This window comes from Hyla sarda, chromosome 4 (genome assembly GCF_029499605.1).
Source record: "Hyla sarda isolate aHylSar1 chromosome 4, aHylSar1.hap1, whole genome shotgun sequence".
Taxonomy (NCBI): Eukaryota; Metazoa; Chordata; class Amphibia; order Anura; family Hylidae; genus Hyla; species Hyla sarda.
Window position 1 is genome coordinate 101,185,435 of NC_079192.1, and position 19,427 is coordinate 101,204,861.

The 19,427-nt window shown below is 42.7% G+C and overlaps 1 protein-coding gene across 5 annotated transcripts in view; it reads right to left on the bottom strand.

Annotated features, from left to right (window-relative positions):
* LRRK1 (leucine rich repeat kinase 1) overlaps positions 1-19,427 on the bottom strand; it is a 133,662-nt gene that overhangs the window by 97,836 nt on the left and 16,399 nt on the right. For 3 of the 5 annotated variants that reach the window (XM_056571789.1, XM_056571785.1, XM_056571787.1), the window contains exon 2: positions 15,869-15,995. In XM_056571789.1, coding sequence (XP_056427764.1) covers positions 15,869-15,935 — 67 coding nt within the window. In that variant the 5' untranslated portion in view covers positions 15,936-15,995. Of the gene's footprint in view, positions 1-3,196; positions 3,357-15,868; positions 15,996-18,032; positions 18,050-19,427 lie in introns of those variants that run through there. The other 2 variants (XM_056571786.1, XM_056571790.1) reach the window with 2 other exon arrangements.

The following is a 19,427-nucleotide window of genomic DNA, read 5'->3' on the forward strand; positions in this document are numbered from 1 at the left end:
TGGCACAATGGCAACAAGATCCGGCGAGGGAGTGAAGGGGAAGTGAGGTATAAATAGGGAGTGCACAGGTGAACACACTAATTGGAACCACTGCGCCAATCAGCGGCGCAGTGGCCCTTTAAATCGCAGAGACCCGGCGCGCGCGCGCCCTAGGGAGCGGGGCCGCGCGCGCCGGGACAGGACAGACGGAGAGCGAGTCAGGTACGGGAGCCGGGATGCGCATCGCGAGCGGGCGCCACCCGCATCGCGAATCGCATCCCGGCTGGAGACGGTATCGCAGCGCACCGGGTCAGTGGAGCTGCCCGGAGCGCTGCGGTAGCGAGAGTGAAGCGAGCGCTCCGGGGAGGAGCGGGGACCCGGAGCGCTCGGCGTAACATCTGCCACCCAAAAAGGCAGCAAATTACGTGACATGACATCAAAATGACCTTGATAGATTTTGCCAAGACGCTTCGAGCTTCTCCTCTGTCTGGCGTTTCCCTTTCTGTTATGTACGCAGGCAGTGCATACAAAGCATGAGGATGTAAACAACTTTTGGAGTAAACAGCGATCCTGACAGATGGAGTTTTTCTTAGCATTTATTATACAAGTTAAATATAGAAGCTTTGGACTGTAGTTAACAAGCCACAAGAATCGCTGTTTTGCTATCTTAAAATAGATAAGGCCAACTGGAAAATACTGACAAAATTAAATGGGTAATAAATAAGGGATTTGTTCATAAAAGGACAATACTTGTGAAGAAGCAAAATAACATGAATTATAAGAGTCCCAGGAAGTCTAGTACTGGAAAGATTGTTGTTAAAACGTGAACTGCGGGGAGGCAGGAGCTCTCTTCTAGTTGTCAGCCTTACATAACGCTGACAGATTCTGACTATTGCCGCTTGTTAATTATTCAGCAAATTTCAAGTCACCAAGACATCTGAGAGGACTCCTGAGGTTTATATCAATAGCACGCCCGCTTCTGAGCCGCATCTCCCGGTTTTGAAGGACAAATTCTCTTAACTCTTTTGAACCCAAGAAAAGAAAATTTGTGATTTTTGTCCCTGAAAAAACACTTTCTGGTAGCTAATTTTTCCATATCTAAGGGGACTACTACATAGAGCAATAAATCTGTCAGATAGGTGTAAACTTAATTTCAATAATGGGATTGAATATTAAGTGATTATACCGTCAGGGGGTGTAAATTAGGTATACATGCTACTCAATGTACAACCCCCCCCCCCCCCCCCCCTGATGGTATAATCTCACCTATCACCTAATAATCACTCCTTTTACTACAATTAAGTTCGCACCCATCTGACTGCGACCCTTAACTGTCATAGAAACTATAAACCCTCATGTCTGTAATGGGAATGGTATCTCTATATTAAAAACATAGAAGGAGTTTGAGCGGGGTACCCTATGCTATTGTTTTTTTTCTATGTATTTAACATATCAAATAGTGCTATAAATTGCATGTAATGCAATCTTGTGATATTGTCTGGGGTGGGATATATTAGACATCAAGCAAACAGTCAGTTCTTAAAGGTGATGTGTTGCAAGCAGGAATACTTAGTAAGGATTAGGACCTGAGTGATTTTGACATGGACCACAAAGTAATGGCTAGGCGACTGGGTCAGAGTATCTCCAAAATGGCAGGCCTTGTGAGGGTTTTCAGATATATAGACATTAGTACCTACTAAAAGCAGTTCAAGGAAAGACAACTGCTGATCTTAGGACAGGGTCATAGGAACCCCAGGATCACTGATGTATGTGGGGAGTGAAAGCTAGCCACCTTGTGTAATCCCATAGAAGATACTAAAAAGCTAATGCTGGTTACGACAGAAAAGTGTCAGAACAAACCGTGCCTCACATCTTGCTGCATATGAGGCTGAGGAGCTATTCAGAATACCCAAGATGAAAATGTCTGCAATGGACACGCGAGCATCAAAAGTGGTCCATGGAGTAATGGAAGAAGATAGTCTGGTCTCACATTTTATTTTACATCATAGGCACACCTGGGTGCATGCATGTCACCTGGCAAAGATATGGCACTGGATGAACTAAGGGAATAAAGCAAGGTGAAGGAGGCAGTGTAATATTCTGCTTGAAAACCTTGGGTCATGAAATGTATGTAGATGTTACGTACCACCTACCTAAACACTGCAGACCAAGTACACCTCTTCGAGGCAACAGTACTCCCTAATGGCAGTGGCCTTTTTCAGCAACATAACATCACCTACTACATGGCAAAACTGTTCATCAATAGTTTGAAGAACTTGACAAAGTTCAAGGTTTTGACTTGGCCACTACGTTCCCCAGATCTCAGTCCAATCAGGCATCTGAGGCATGTGCAGGAAAAACAAGTCCAACCCATGGAGACCACATCTTACAACTTACAGGACTTATAGGGTCTCCTATTGACTTGGTGCCAGATACCACAGGACACCTTTAGAGGTCTTGTGGAGTCCATGTCTCAACTGATCAGTGCTATTCTGGTGACACAGTATTAAGCAAGTAGTTTTCATATCATAGCTACGCTATCCCGTGTGTAAATAAGACCCTACACAGGTATATTAAGATATACTTGTTTCTCTCCTGTCATAAACAAATCACCCAATGGCCTCATGCACACAAATATAATGGCTCAGCACCAACTCTGAGTTTTACATAGCTGTGATATGGGGGATGTTACTATATGTACAGAGGCTTCTTCACATTCATATGAAATACAACAGAAGTCGCCGCATCTTCCATTGGTTGCCATATTACGGATCCGTGGCACACAGAGTTCCTACTGCCCTATAGTGTGAAGCCTTAGTCTTCAAACCATGGACCAACAGCACGCAGAGCAGTACACTGAAAGAGATAAAACTGGATTCTTGTACTTAACTGTTTAGTAGAATAAAAAAAACAAAAAGCATTGTACTTACCTGCTAAACATTCTAACTCATTTCTTTTGCCATCTCCAGAGATTCATTTAACAACAACTTTTACAGATACTAAACTGATGTCAACATTTTCGACCTTCAGCGAGAAGGGAAGAAGACATTTCTACTGCACACATGACAGATTGTGATAACGGAATCCAGGACAACTCTGCTTTCTCCACAGCAACGCATGGGAAGAAACTGAGAGCAATAACACAGTCTTCAGGCAGAAGCGCTCTGCTTCTTACACATCATGCACATGGAATACAGGTAGCATGAAAACAACTGACCTTTTTATCATTTGGAAGCATCAGCTGGTTGAATGGAATGGACTACAAGAAATCAGGCATCTTCCACAAATCATTAGTACCGTCATATTCTCAGGATGGAAGGAAATGACCTTCCTGCAATGAAAGCATCTCTGGATACAAGGACCTTGTGAGGAGGCTTGCTCACCTCAGACAGGCGGAGATAAGAGAGAAAGGGAGGGGAAGACGGCTTCGTCTGAAACCTTCCTGGCAATTTTCAATTCCCTGTCCCATTAGAGTAGTGTAACATAAGCTTCAGAGTCTTCAGAGAGGTTTTAGCAAGAAAAAACATAAGGATAGTGCTGCCGGGGCACTCCTGTAATGTCAACATTTGTATTCCTCTGCTGAATTTCAGTGGTCCATTTTGCCTGAAAAGGGTCAGTTCTATCCAACACAGTACTATGTTGGCAGAGCCTGTAGGCTGACGGAGGCAGGGTGAGAAGAACAGCTCTTACATACCTTTACAGTTCTTTTTCCACCATAAAAGAGGGTATTGAACAAGGCGCTGGCAAGCTCTATAGAAATCCGATTGTCAACAGGATCTGCTGACAACTTTCTAATGCCCACGACCGAAAATATTAGGCCCACCTCGATGGCTCCTTTCTGAATAAATTTCCACACTTTCATTGTTTCTTTGCAGTAGATAATATAGTAATGGCAAACATAGGAACAATTAGGCTATAAAAGGGAAAGTACTTTGTTTTGTGGACCCTTGAAACATAGAAATGTGAACACCAAGTCAGCAAAACATTAGTACAAGTATATGTGCTAGGAATATGTTTGATGTCCACATCACCCTTCAACCATCATGAATGGAAAAGTGTAAAAATAAATATAAATACGAGGAAAAGTAAATGTTTACCATGAAAGGAGGAAGACAATGAGATTACAATGGTTCCTTATCTGCTCACTATGCTGTCAAGCCAGGAGAAAGGTTTATATTAGCAGAGGGGAATCCCTGCTATATTAGGAAATCCTAATATTGTATAGCTGGAGTCCACCTGGCTCCGATTTCATTTAGTTTTTTGTTTTTGTTCTGCTCCGTTAGGGGGTCACCAGAACAAGATGTGATGTCATTTGCTTGAGAGATAGGATATGAGATCAAGAAGAAGGTGGAAAATGCAGAAAGTGGAAAATGCTAATGGATAGGCAAAGTCTGGCACTCCTGTGATTAGGCCTCAGTTCACATTAGTAGGAAGGCTATGCCATACTTATTGATATTCACGGATACCACTATATTGGTGGTGCCCTGTTTTATTATATAAAGATCAGGTCCAATTCTAAACCTTGCAGCAGGGAGCTGCTTACAGAACAATAGGGGACTTGGTATGTTGGTCTGTTCGCAGCTCCCTGCTGCAAGGTTCACTGATGCACATAAGAAAATACAGACTTGAGAAGCTTTTTCCAACATGGATGGTGAGTGACTTTTTTAGATTTCTGCTTTGAATTTAGAAGGTGGAACATGACTACAATCATGTTACATGGCATGTTGTATCTATTATATACGTCTTATGTAGCTTTATTACAAGATGAATGAACTCAGAAATAGGAGAAAATATTACTGGGTTTCTTGACAGTTCACCAAACAGATAAAGCAAAGTATCCTTAAAGTAGTTTTACTAGCCAAGCATGACGCGTTTCGGAGCATAGGACCTCTTTCTTCAGGTGAACTACCATTTCATCTGAAGGAGCTCTTATGCTCCGAAACGCATCATGCTTGGCTAATAAAACTACTTTAAAGGGGTACTCCGCTGCTCAGCATTTGGAACAAACTGTTCCAAACTCTGGAGCCAGCGCCGGGAGGTCGTGACGTCATAGCCCCGCCCCTCATGACATCATGCTCCACCCCTCAATGCAAGTCTATGGGAGGGGCAGGACATCATAAGAGGGCGGGGCTATGACATCACAAGCCCCCCGGCGCAGGCTCCAGCGTTCGGAACAGTTTGTTCCAAACGCTGAGCAGTGGAGTTGCCAGAAACCCGGTAATATTTTCTCCTATTCTTGAGTTCATGCTTTTCGGACAGGATCACTCCAGGTTCCGACATTGGGAGGCTGCACCACCTGGTATTATTACATGCGCATATGTTGGCTGTGTCTATTACACAACTGAGCAAGGTGAGCAGAATAGTTATTTGTAATCATTCTCTCACTGTCACTACCTATACCAAACGGTTCTTGTCCCATGACGAGCTCTGACAATTTTTTCTTATAGATCACATATCACAAGATGAAAGAAGGCAGAGTAGGTATCTTTACTAGAACAGAGCAGCAATTACAAAATGGGTGATGGCAAAGGAAGAAGAGAATCAATCCTATGGCTGATGGCAGAGGCAGGAGAGCAGCAATCAATGGCTTTGGCTGTCCGGGCATGTTGGGAAGTGTGGTTTTGCAACAGCTGGAGGCACTCTGGTTTAAAAACACTGCAATTGAGGAGCAGAGCTTGGCTGGCATAGGAGACTTTCCTTTGTAAGTAAAAGGTGACACCACTGAATATTATCCTCAAGAGAATTATGTGAATTTAATGATATCCTGGAATTGAAATCCACAGAATAAAATGTTCCTTGTATTGTTTTTTTATGTTTAGTTTCTTTGTTCATAAAAGAAATCTTGTAACATTTTCCTTCCCAGAAGTTTATTTTAGAAACTAGTAATAACAATGTTGCGCTGCCGCACAGCATCCTCACACCCCTGAGCCACGAACACTGTGCCAGATCCCTTTTTTAAGCCGATATCACTGATATAACTGTACCACTGTTCTTTTGCACAAGGGTTGATAAATCCCCCCTTTGTTGGGGTTCTGGTATTTATTAAGAGCAGCATTGCAGACTGTGCTTATTGTTGTTGTCTAAAATAAGGGGAAACAAACCCCTATTTAGGTCAATGGGGTCTCTCAAAATCAAATGGGTACGGTCATGAAAACTAATTTTTGCGATTGCACTTCTTATGTTAAATAAAAAATGTTTCAAATGTACTTTCTTTAAAAAAAAAAAAAAAAAAAATGTTTTCTATGTTTTATTTGTGTTTAAAAAAAGCTGCCACTAGGTGTCTCCCTACCTATCCAGAACAAATTTCCCCCTCCCCATCCCTTGCACAGACTTTGTACTCCTGTTGGCCTGGCAGAAGTCCAAAATTAGGAAATGCAGTCTGGAGTGCTTGGGGGGGGTGCAGCCTTAGCCAATCATAGCTCATCTCACACTGAACTGCACTGGGCTGTGTCCAGAGTGAGGGAGGATGTTCTCCACTGTATGGCTTCAGATGATATCACACCTGATGGGTAACGCCCCTTCCCAGTCTGTGAATCTGACAGACAGAAAATACAGAGAAATATCAAGGTAGAAAACTAAAAAGTAATAAAAATAAAGGCAGGGGGTGGTTTATCATGATGAGGGCAGTGAACTGGGAGGATTATAGAATTTAACAAGATCATGAAAGGAAAAAAAACATAGTTTTGGGGTGTGGAAGTTGTGCCTTATCTGCTCTGAAATCAACACTGATTTCACTCAAAAAAGCGTCCTTGGCCACTTTTACTTTTCAGAAGAATCCACACCATAGTCTTTATGGTGCAGATTTTTCCAACATGGATTTAAATATCTGTTTGTTGAGAGGAAAAAAACTTTTTTTTTACATGTTTCTGCAACAAATAATGCATTGGGTAGTGAGGAAGTGGATTAGTCGCACTGTATGATGCCACTCCACATCTAAAACCTTGACAAAATCCACAACACACAATGTGAAAATCCTCATCAGAAATCCAAGAGTACATCTCTCTGACATCTCTCTGACTGAGTCTAGCTGAAGCTGGGTCTGTATTCTAAAGTGTGGTATTATTAAGTGTTACATTTGAGAAGTTTTATAAGCAGAAGTTCATGTGCTAAGTATACTGTGGATCATTGTTTTCCAAACAGGGTGTCTCCAGCGGTTGCATAGCCCTTGCATTTTTTTTTTTTTTTTTTTTCCTCCTGTCTGTAGCACACCTGGGGGAGGGGTTAATTGATTAACTGCTCTCAGGTGTATAAAACTAACTGGGAAACTCTGTGAGCCCTGCTCTGACTGAGTCTAGCTGAAGCTGGGTCTGTATTCTAAAGTGTGGTATTATTAAGTGTTACATTTGAGAAGTTTTATAAGCAGAAGTTCATGTGCTAAGTATACTGTGGATCATTGTTTTCCAAACAGGGTGTCTCCAGCGGTTGCATAGCCCTTGCATTTTTTTTTTTTTTTTTTTTCCTCCTGTCTGTAGCACACCTGGGGGAGGGGTTAATTGATTAACTGCTCTCAGGTGTATAAAACTAACTGGGAAACTCTGTGAGCCCTGCTCTGACTGAGTCTAGCTGAAGCTGGGTCTGTATTCTAAAGTGTGGTATTATTAAGTGTTACATTTGAGAAGTTTTATAAGCAGAAGTTTAGAAAGCAGGAGTTGTAAGCAGGACCTACTGTAACTGTAAGTATTACACTCCCTTGATAAAAGTAGTTTTTCTTAATAGTTAATAACAGCTGTTTGTCACCAAGGATATGGACAGCAGGATTGGAGGTTTTCTTCAGTGCACATTGTGCCACATGTATACATCTCTGGAGCAGCAGCTTCAGGGTGCATACCGCTGTGACAAATGTGAGCATGTTGCCCACCTGGAAGCTCGTATTAGAGATCTAGAGGAGCAAAATGCAACATTGAGGGCGATTGACAATCTTACAGAGCAAGCAGTTAGTGGGGCAGAAATGGAGGTTGGAGAAACTAGCCAGGAGGCCCAAGTAGGGAGCTGGGTTAATGTAGTTAGAGGGACTGGAAAGGGGGCAAGGAAAAGGAAGGTCACTTCTGCTTCTGATCTCCCAAGTAAAATTGCCAAGTTGGGCGATGATGCGAGGGCCTCAGTATCAGAGATGGCAACCCTAGTGGATACTGGTCTCCCTAACAGCCGGGGGAACAGCTCAACTAGTAGTGTGGGGGATGGTAACGCAGGTAGGCCAAGACAGTTAGTTGTGGTAGGGGACTCTATAATCAGGAAGACGGATAGAATAATTTGTCGCCAAGACCACCTCAACCGAATGGTTTGCTGTCTCCCTGGTGCCAGGGTTCGGCATGTGGTGGAAAGGGTGGACAAATTACTAGGGGGGGCTGGGGATGACCCAGCTGTCGTGGTCCATGTGGGAACCAACGACAGAATACATGGTAGGTGGAGGTCCTTGAAGAATAATTACAAGGAACTAGGTGCCAAGCTGAAGGGAAGGACCTCTAAGGTTGTGTTCTCTGGAATACTTCCTGTGCCATGCGCATCGCAGGAAAGACAGCGGGAGCTTAGGGAGTTAAATGCATGGCTTAAGTCATGGTGTGAGGGGGAAGGGTTTTGTTTTTTAGAGCACTGGGCTGACTTTTCATTGGGGTACAAACTCTATTCTACGGATAATTTGCACCTGAATGGAAGGGGGTCTGCTGTGCTGGGGGAGAGAATCCTGGAAGGGGTGGCTGAGTATTTAAACTAGGTGAGTGGGGGGAGGATAATAAAGCAAAGAAAGCAGACAGTGGGATGGATAGGTTAGAGAGGGGTCAGGACATAATGGCGGGTGGAGAGGAGTCCTGTGGGGGGAGGTTAAGAACAGTGGATAAGGAGATTCATGCGTTACAAACCAGCTGTAAAAATAAATGTAGCCTGAAAAATTGTAATCCCAATAATTCAAAAAATTCCATTAGCCCCAATAACTCAATAACTACAATAAGCCCCATTAACTCAAAAAATACCATTAGCCCCAATAACTTAAATAACAACGTTAGACGCAATAACGCAAAAAATCCCATTAGCCCCAATAACTTAAATAATAACGTTAGACCCAATAACTCAAAAAATCCCATTAGCCCCAATAACTTAAATAGTACAATTAGCCCTTATAACTCAAAAAATGACATTAACCCCAATAACTCTGAAAATCCCATTAGTGAGACTATATGTGTAAAACTTAATGGAAATGTAAAGTGTATGTTCACAAATGCCAGAAGCCTAGCAAATAAAATGGGGGAGCTTGAGGCCTTGATACTGGAGGAACATATTGATATAGTTGGGGTCACTGAGACATGGCTGGACTCCTCGCATGACTGGGCTGTTAATCTGCAGGGGTTTACATTGTTTCGCAAGGATAGAATGAACAGAAAAGGTGGTGGAGTCTGTCTGTATGTAAGAAGTGGTATGAAAGTCAATGTGAACGATGCCATAGTGTGTGATGATTCTGAGGAGGTGGAATCACTGTGGGTAGAATTACAAAAGGAGGGAAATACTGAAAAAATAATATTTGGTGTAATTTACAGACCCCCTAATATCACTGAAGAGATAGAAGGTCGGCTGTATAAACAAATAGAGAGGGCCGCCCGGGCAGGTACAGTGGTAATAATGGGAGATTTTAACTATCCAGATATAGATTGGGGCCGGGGGCTGGCTGAAACTACAAAGGGGAGAAAATTCCTAAATTTATTGCAGGATAATTTTATGGGCCAGTTTGTGGAGGACCCAACAAGAAGTGATGCCTTGTTGGATCTGATCATTTCCAACAACGCAGAGCTGGTTGGTAATGTAACTGTGCGGGAAAACCTTGGTAATAGCGACCACAATATAGTTACTTTTGACTTAAAATGTAGAAAACAAAGACAGACGGGGAAAGCAAAAACATATAACTTTAAAAAGGCAAATTTCCCTGGGCTGAGGGCTGCACTACAGGACATAGACTGGGGGGAGGTGTTCTCAAATACTGATACAGAAGGTAAATGGGACATCTTTAAATCAACTCTAAATAACTATACAGCTAAATATATACCAAAGGGGAACAAATATAAACGATTAAAACTAAATCCTACATGGCTGACAAATGAGGTTAAAAGAGCAATAAACAACAAAAAAATAGCCTTAAAAAAATACAAATCTGATGGGTCAGCTATAACATTTAAACAGTACAAGGAGCTTAATAAAATCTGTAAAAATGTAATAAAAACAGCAAAAATTCAAAATGAGAGACAGGTGGCCGAAGAAAGCAAAACTAATCCTAAATATTTTTTTAGATATATAAATACAAAAAAACCAAGGACAGAGCATGTAGGACCCCTTAATAATGATAATGGGGAGGTTGTCACGGGCGATCAAGAGAAGGCGGAGCTACTGAATGGGTTCTTTAGTTCTGTATATACTATGGAAGAAGGAGCTGACATTGGTCAGGTCAGTGCTGGTAACACATCATATAATGTATTGAACTGGCTTAATGTAGAGATGGTACAAGGTAAGTTAAGTAAAGTAAATGTAAGCAAATCTCCAGGGCCGGATGGACTACACCCAAGAGTTCTTAGAGAGGTAAGTTCAGTAATATCTGTACCCTTGTTCATGATATTTAGAGATTCTCTGGTGTCTGGTATTGTGCCAAGGGACTGGCGCAAGGCTAATGTGGTACCAATCTTCAAGAAGGGCTCTAGGTCTTCGCCAGGCAATTATAGACCGGTAAGTCTAACGTGCATTGTGGGTAAATTGTTTGAAGGACTTATAAGGGATTACATACAGGAATACATAGGGGATAATAGTATTATAAGTGATAGCCAGCATGGGTTTACTAAGGATAGAAGTTGTCAAACCAATCTAATTTGCTTTTATGAAGAGGTGAGTAGAAGCCTTGACAGAGGAATGGCTGTGGATATAGTGTTTCTGGATTTTGCCAAAGCATTTGATACTGTCCCTCACAGACATCTGACAGGTAAGTTAAGGTCCTTGGGCTTGGAAACTTTAGTTTGTAACTGGATTGAACACTGGCTCATGGATCGTACCCAGAGAGTGGTGGTCAATGATTCGTACTCTGATTGGTCCCCGGTTATTAGTGGTGTACCCCAAGGTTCAGTACTGGGCCCGCTGCTGTTTAATTTATTTATCAATGATATAGAGGATGGTATTAACAGCTCTGTTTCTATCTTTGCAGATGACACCAAGCTTTGTAGCACAGTACAGTCTATAGAGGATGTGCATAAGTTACAAGATGACTTGGATAGACTAAGTGTCTGGGCATCCACTTGGCAAATGAGGTTCAATGTGGATAAATGTAAAGTTATGCATCTGGGTACTAATAACCTGCATGCGTCGTATGTCTTAGGGGGGATTAAACTGGCAGAGTCACTGGTAGAGAAGGATCTGGGTGTACTTGTAGATCACAGACTACAAAATAGCATGCAATGTCAGGCTGCTGCTTCCAAAGCCGGCAGGATATTGTCATGTATAAAAAGAGGCATGGACTCGAGGGGCAGGGACATAATACTCCCCCTTTATAAAGCATTGGTACGGCCTCACCTGGAATATGCTGTTCAGTTTTGGTCGCCTGTTCATAAAAGGGACACTGCGGAGTTGGAAAGGGTGCAGAGACGCGCGACTAAACTAATATGGGGCATGGAACATCTTAGCTATGAGGAGCGATTAAAGGAGTTACAATTGTTTAGTCTTGAGAAGAGACGTTTAAGGGGGGATATGATAAACGTATATAAGTATATAAATGGCCCATACAAAAAATATGGAGAAAAACTGTTCCAGGTTAAACCCCCCCAAAGGACGAGGGGGCACTCCCTCCGTCTGGAGAAGAAAAGGTTTAGTCTAAAGGGGCGGCACGCCTTCTTTACCGTGAGGACTGTGAATTTATGGAACGGTCTACCTCAGGAACTGGTCACAGCAGGAACAATTAACAGCTTTAAAGCAGGGTTAGATACATTCCTGGAACAAAATAACATTAATGCTTATGCAGAATTATAAAACTACATCCCTTTCCCTTATCCCCTTACATCCTTCCCTTCAATCCCCTGGTTGGACTTGATGGACGTATGTCTTTTTTCAACCATACTAACTATGTATCTCTTTGATTTCTGAAACAGACTCAGAGGCTGAATTTCCAGCATTCTTTAGTCTGTGTCAACAAGCCCCTTTTTTATTTACATATATATATATTTTTTTTTTTATGTAACTGGCTATGGACAGGGAATGGGACAGAAAAAAAAGCTGCACTCACCCTTCAGCTTACCACCACTCCACTGCCACTCTGTTTTCCCCCAATTAAAGTGCTGCAATGACATTGCACACATGATGCTGCAGCTATATGTTCTACATATTCAGGGCAAGTAGTGAAGCTTGCCCCCCCCCCCCCCCCCCCCCAAGAAAATGCTTGTTACCCTGGGGCACCAGAGCAGGTTTCCCCCACTCCTGCCAAACATATCGGGGAGAGTTTTATCAAGCTGATCCGTCTTTTTGTTTGGCTGTAAAAAGGTGCAATTTGCGCAAATTTTGTGATCTTGCGCAATTTTTGGGCACCTTTTTGAAATAGACGTTTTTGGAAAAACTGGCTGTGGTTTGCAGGGCTGTGCAGTTGCCCATGCAGTGGACAGTATTTATTAACTACGCCTTTGTTAAAAAGGCACAAATATTTTGCGTAACCCTGTTCAAAACACAGCAAATGTAGACCATGACCAACTTGACTTAAGAAAATGTCACACCCCAGTGAAATTACTTTCAAGCATGGGGGGCCAGTTATTTAGTAAGGAGACATCTGTTCTTACAGAGTAAGCAAAATCAAGGAAGAACTAAATTTGGGAGAGATTTATTTAAACCTGTACAGAGGAGATCACTTCTTTTATTTTGCAGCGGCCTTGTCAAAAATGAAAGAAGCGATCTGATTGGTTGCTATGGGCAACTGGGAAACTTTACCTCTGGACAGGTTCTGATAAATCTCCCCCTAAGCTCCAAGCAGGGTTGTGTGACCTAATCAGATCATCTAATATATTAATTAGGGATGTCCCGATACCAGGTATTTGCATGGTATCGGGGACTCATCTAATGTCCCTGATACCAAATCAGATACCTGTGCTCCGCTGCCCTGTTTTCTGGTCCGCGTCACTGCCGCTGCACTGTTCTCCCATCCACATCATGGTGTCTTATGGAGGAGCATGTGACACATACGTCACTCCACTGCGCCCAGTGTAATGCTACAGAGGAAGCAGAGTAACGTGTATGTCACATGCGCCTCCACAAGACGCCATGTTATGGATGGCAGAACGGGGCAGCGGCAGTGATGAGTATGGGAGAACTGAGTCACCCTGCTGTCAGATTCCCTTTAAAATAATAGTACTCGTAATTGGTATTGGCGAGTACAAGAATAAAATTATTGGTACTCGGACTTAAAAAAATGGTATCAGGATATCCCTAATATCAATACATTATTCTTAACAAAGATCAATATATTAATAGAGATTATTACATACCATTAGGACATGCCAAACAATCTACTATTATCAGGTTAGATTTTATTTCACATTTGGCAACAGCTGGAGACACCACTGCTGTCCTTGTATTTTCTAACAACCAGCTGGAGAAACTATTCATATATTTGGGTTGCTCTGTGAGCCTAATCGCCTTAAATTGTCACTCACCTAATAAACTGGAGAGCGCAAAGTGAGAGCCCCAAGTTTTGAGACCAGAGAGTGGTGACAATCCTAGTCATAATGGCCTAGGCCAGTGTTTCCCAACCAGTGTGCATAAAGATGTTGCAAAGCTACAGCTTCCAGTATGCTTTGGCTGTCCGGGCATGCTGGGAGTTGTTGTTTTGAAACAGCTGGAGGCACCCTGGTTGAGAAACAGGTAAGCTGCGTTTAGTCTTAAGGTTGGTGCGTGTGTCTTAACAGACAGACGCAACAGATCTCTGTTATTCCAACTTGGGGCACGTCAGGTTGTTATGTTATTGAACAATTGGCGATTAAGAAGGGCCAACTCTGTCTGAGGGTAAAAAGGCAGAAAAGGACCTGCAACATACAAAAAGTTATAAGACAGGCAGAAACACTTTTTAACATTAAACACTCATAAGAAGGGCAACCTGCCATGACAGCCCCTTCTGTATGGAGCACACAGGTCTCCGGAGCACAGGCAACTCAGTCTGAGGGAAAGATCACAGCCGTTTGTGAGGTGAAATAAAATTAGTGCCAGCGCACAACAGCAAAAATCTGTGCAAAATAACTACACAAAAAAGGACTTTGCACAGCAAAACAATGATAAATCTCCCCCACTGTCCCAAATTTTCATTTCATTGCTCCTCTTTCCTCATACAGACAGGGAGCAAGGAGCAGTCAGCAGCTCTTACCTGACAGCTGTGACAGCCACTCCTACTCCTGTGTAGTCTCCTGCGACAGGAAGCTGTAATTGCTTCTCTTACCAACTCATCACTGGTCATGTGTCCTGCCATTGACACCCAGCGACCATCAGCCGGACTGCTCTGGACTGTAACTGCATTGTCTTTAGCAATACATTCAGGTTCTGTCTGGGATCATGTTGAGCGCTTTAATCCTGCCTTCTCTATAGAGCGACACACAGCCACAACGGACGAAGCCAGTGCCGCTGGCGAAACGTCGGGCTGTAAAGGCTCATTCCTTACTCCTTTTGTAAACCACTGGGCATGTATATTTATTATTATATATGTAATTATTATATGCACTTGCACTTATATTATGTAAAATCCTTTCATTATTGTTATGCTATGAGCCTCTACTAATGGTTCAGTGTCGGAAATTATGTCATGTATTTTTAAATAGATTTTATTCTCCTCAATAAAGTTCCATATTTTGCGAACCCTGGTAAACGCTTTCTTTTATTATGTTATAGTACACAGCCACAACTGCTGATGTGATAATCTGGGAAGTCATTGCATATGACAGTCGGTCCCCCCCTAATAGTGATACTAGGGACTCTAAAAGGTCAAAGATATGTGTATCCTGCAGCCACATGTTTTACCTCTCAATGCAGGGCCTCCAGCTGGTATTTTTTAGCATGTTAGTGTTCACCCACATACAGCAAGGGTTTCTCAGAAATGTCTTAACCAGATAGCAAAACTTCCTTGGCCTGCCCGACCTCCAAATTTATCCCCAATCAAGCATTTATAGGAAAACAACTTCAGCAATCTACCAGTGTGCAGGATCTACAGGACCAACTGCAATTTCTGCTGTAAAGTGTTCTACCAGATGCCATATAGAACCTGCACTTAACGGTCACTGGGGCAAATGAAACAGATCAGAAATTTCACAAACTCGTGGTTAAGGTGCCATCCTATTAACTCGTGGTTCAGGCAGCATGAAAGTTATGACAAGTCACAAAACTATTCAGTACAACCCAAACTACTGCCAAAAGATGTCCGTGAAGATTGTCTGTCTGTGTGCTTAAAGGGGTACTCCACTGGCCAGAGTTCGGAACCAAATGTTCTGAATGCTGTTTTTGCGCTGCTGGGGTCGGCCACGCACCCTCAATGCAAGTCTATGGGAGGGGGCGTGACTACCGTCACGCCCCCTCCCATAGACTTGCATTGCGAGGACGTGGCTGCAACATTACGAGGGGCATGACCGACCCTTGGAACACTAAACACCGAATGCTGGCCAGTGGAGTACCCCTTTAACTTTATGCACCTGTTTGCACTAGGTGTGGCTGAAAACCCTAATCTTAGGGGCAACCCCATACTTGTGGGTATATAAAGTGCTGTGGTTTTAAACTTGACCTGTGCTAGCTGTGGAATGTGTATAGGTGACATTTCCTCTTACCTCAATACTGGTCTCAATTTTATTTATATGAAAATTGTTAGATACAAAATAAAATAAAAAATGAAATAAAAAGACAGCATAGTCACCATTGTGTGAATCCATGCTTCCAGCTCGACTCCCAGCACATGCTTCTGCCCCCACACACCAGTACATCTTCGATCACCACCTTGTTGGCACAGATCATCCAGAAGTTGTCTTGCTTGCAATGTCCATCTGTCAGAAAATCAAAGAATATCAATTAATAATGATGATAATCATAATAATAGTAATTACAACAACAATGATAAACATAACAACAATAATGATAATAAAAATAACAATAACAACAAGAATATGTCCTAGTTTAGATAGATAATCTAAGGTATAGTATGCTGGTCCCTTAGATTAGAAAAACCACGTAGTCAAGATAAGTGTTATAGCTAACCAATCCAAATAAGATACTTTTGCAGAAATCATTTCTAAAAATGAATCATTTGCCTACCATTCATATCCTAGCTAAGTACCTGGCGATGCCTACTTTTCCTACCTAAACCTAAACGCAATAATGACACTTTTATCCTCATATCCCTTCCCCTGCACTAACTATTCTCTGCACCTTCCTGCTGGACAGTCGGAAGGATATTTAACCCCTTAATGACGGTGCATGTATTGAACTTAATGACCAAGCCCCATTTTTGTAATCTGACACGTGTAACCCGATAAGATGTACTAGAAGTCCCATAGACTTGCATGGGATGTCAAACAAAGATCACCACCCTCGCATAAAGGGGTGGGTTAGGATTGATTTGACTCTTCTATATTTTTTGTTGACTTACAAGTAATGTGTATGTTTCATCGAAATATCTCCAGCCATTTGAAAGTAATGCTGGAACATTCATATGTTGAATTTTTTACGATTAAGCCCCGCAGTGGGTGAAAAGCGTCAGACCATTTTTCTGTATGTGAACTCCTTTACAATAAAGACAAGCCTGTTTTATCTCCTACCTTGAGTGCCGGACAAAATTCTTTGAATTTTTATATATATGTTACTAGCAGAGTACTCTGTGTCTTTGGTTTCTCCTACCTAATCCTTGTGGAAGAGGAAAAGCAACATAGGAGTAAACTGTTGTCCTCATATGCCCTTCTCATATCCCAACCGCATATCCCATCCCAGATCCCGACCTCAGGTGGGACTGAGTTTTGATAAACAGATTGTAAGCCGAAAACAGAAGGGGTCAAGCCGGGCCAACGCACATAAAGGGGTCGGAAATGGATGGGGTGTCGCTTTGCTTGAGGGGTGTGGCTTTGTGGATGGACATGGGAGGGGTGTGGCTTGCGTGCGGAACAAAAGCACTCACCCAGAGATGCAGAGCTTGTGGCGTAACGTAGACTTGCATGGGACTTTAGACAAAAAACCCACCCTCACATAAGAGGGTAGGTTAGGGTTAGTATATCAAGTATTATCCAAATATCTCCAGCCATTTGGAAGTTATGCTGGAGCATACATACATTTCTCATAGACTTGCATGGGACTTTACACAAAATCCCCGACCCTCGCAAATGAGGGCAGGTTATGGTTAAAAGGGGTTATCCACTATAAGGCGATTTTAGTACGTACCTGGCAGACAGTAATGGACATGCTTAGGAAGGATCTGTGCTTGGGGCTAAATGGCTATGTTGTGAGATTACCATAATACTGTGGCTAGCTTTTTGTGAACTGGTATTTCCTGTTTGACTTTTTTTATTTTTTTTTTATTTTTTTTTACTACAAATCCCACAATTCCATTTTCCTCCCTCCCACACCATCAGCCACCCCACCCATTGAAACATAAATGAGCTGCATCCATCAAAAGACCTGTGGTTTTCAATCAGGGTGCCTACAGCTGTTGCATTAGTTGCAGATTGATCTCTCTCCCACCAAGCGATCGCTCCACCCACTGAAGCAGACAGGCTCCCTGTCATCAGCTGACTAGTGAGTCAGGTCTCGGCCGCATTGCAACCTGTGGAAAAACAGTCATTTTGTATGCTGTTAAAAATAAATATTGGGGTGAAAATCACAGAAGAATTGTGAGTAACCCATCACACACAGGTACAAACACTATATTATGAACTACACTAACTTTACAGCCCCTGTAGCATAGTCAAATAAAAAAAAAAATCTTGGAATACCCCTTTAACGTACCAGGTTTCATTAAAATATCTTTAGCCGTATAAAAGTGGTGCTGGAACATACACACATTCACATACCTACACACACAGACATATACCTACTGGGAGGTTTATTTAACCCTGTGTAGCTGTGTAGAGGAAGAGTGAAGCAGTTGCCAATAGCAACCAATCAGATCACTTTTTCAGAGGCCTTTATAAAAAAAATGAAAGAAGTGATCTGATTGGTTGCTCTGGGCAACGGCACCACTCTTCCTCTACACCGGTTTTTATAACTCTCCTCTATTTAGTTTTATCTATAAAGATTTGTTAGACATCCAAACAGTTAAGATGTGCCCATCCCCCACTAAGAGCACAGGTGTTGTAAGATCAGGTTCTCCTGCTGCGGTATTACCTGCAAGATCATTCAGTCATTGCACAATGCACGTGGGCATATTTTCATCCACATATAGCTGCCACAGCATGGGAACCTGGACCAATGAAGCCCACATTCTGAGACAGCACCAGAAGAGCAGTTGTATTCAACTTGATCTCCTGTTGCCGCTCTCTTATACTATCTGAATGTAATTCCTTAAAGGGGTACTCCGCCGAAAACCATCTTATCTCCTATCCAAAGGATAGGGGATAAGATGTCTGATCCCGGGGGTCCCGCCGCTGGCGACCCCCATGATCTCCGAGTCGGCAGTGGAGGCACCTGGAACACGGAAGCTGGGAGCTTCTGTGTTCGTGACGTCACACCACGCCCCCTCCATTCATGTTTATGGGAGGGGGCGTGGTGGCTGTAGTCCCCAGTCATCTGGCACGGAGCAGAGTTGGCTCTGTGCACGGATGACCGAGGTGCCGCACTGGAGATCGCAGAGATCTCCAACGGAGGGACCCTCGTGTTCAGACATCTTATCCGCTATCCTTTGTATAGGGGATAAGATGTTTTTTGGTGGAGTACCCCTTTAAGTGCTTATTCACACGCTAAAGTCATGATTTTGCAAAAACTGAGGCAAAAAATTTTGTTGTAACCACACTGTGTGAATAAACAAGGCAAAAAAAATAAATCGACCATGAGCTAGCAGATAAGATGTGCATGTCTTTCTAGGCATCTCAGCCACAACTAGAGCAAAAAGTGGGAAAAACATACCAGTAATGTATCATGGAGAATGTACAGAGATATCACTACTCATCTAACAGGAACAAATCATATTATTGTGAAGGGATGCGCCTAATAGCTATAGATTGCAGCTTGCAGGAGCACTCAGATGAATTATTCATGCTCGCACATCTTGTTAGTCGTCTCGTTCAAGGTTAAGGCTGAGGCTACACACAGATGTTTTGTATTGAGATTTTCCTATTTAGCAGTGCTGTCCTAAGGGACACACTGAGTTGCATGTATCCTGCACAATCCTGTGGAACGCAACGGTTACTTAATAGGGTTTTCCAGCCCTTAGCACCCCTACCAATCAGCTGGACGTCAACACCGTGTACAGAACTCGAAGCCTCAAATCTGTA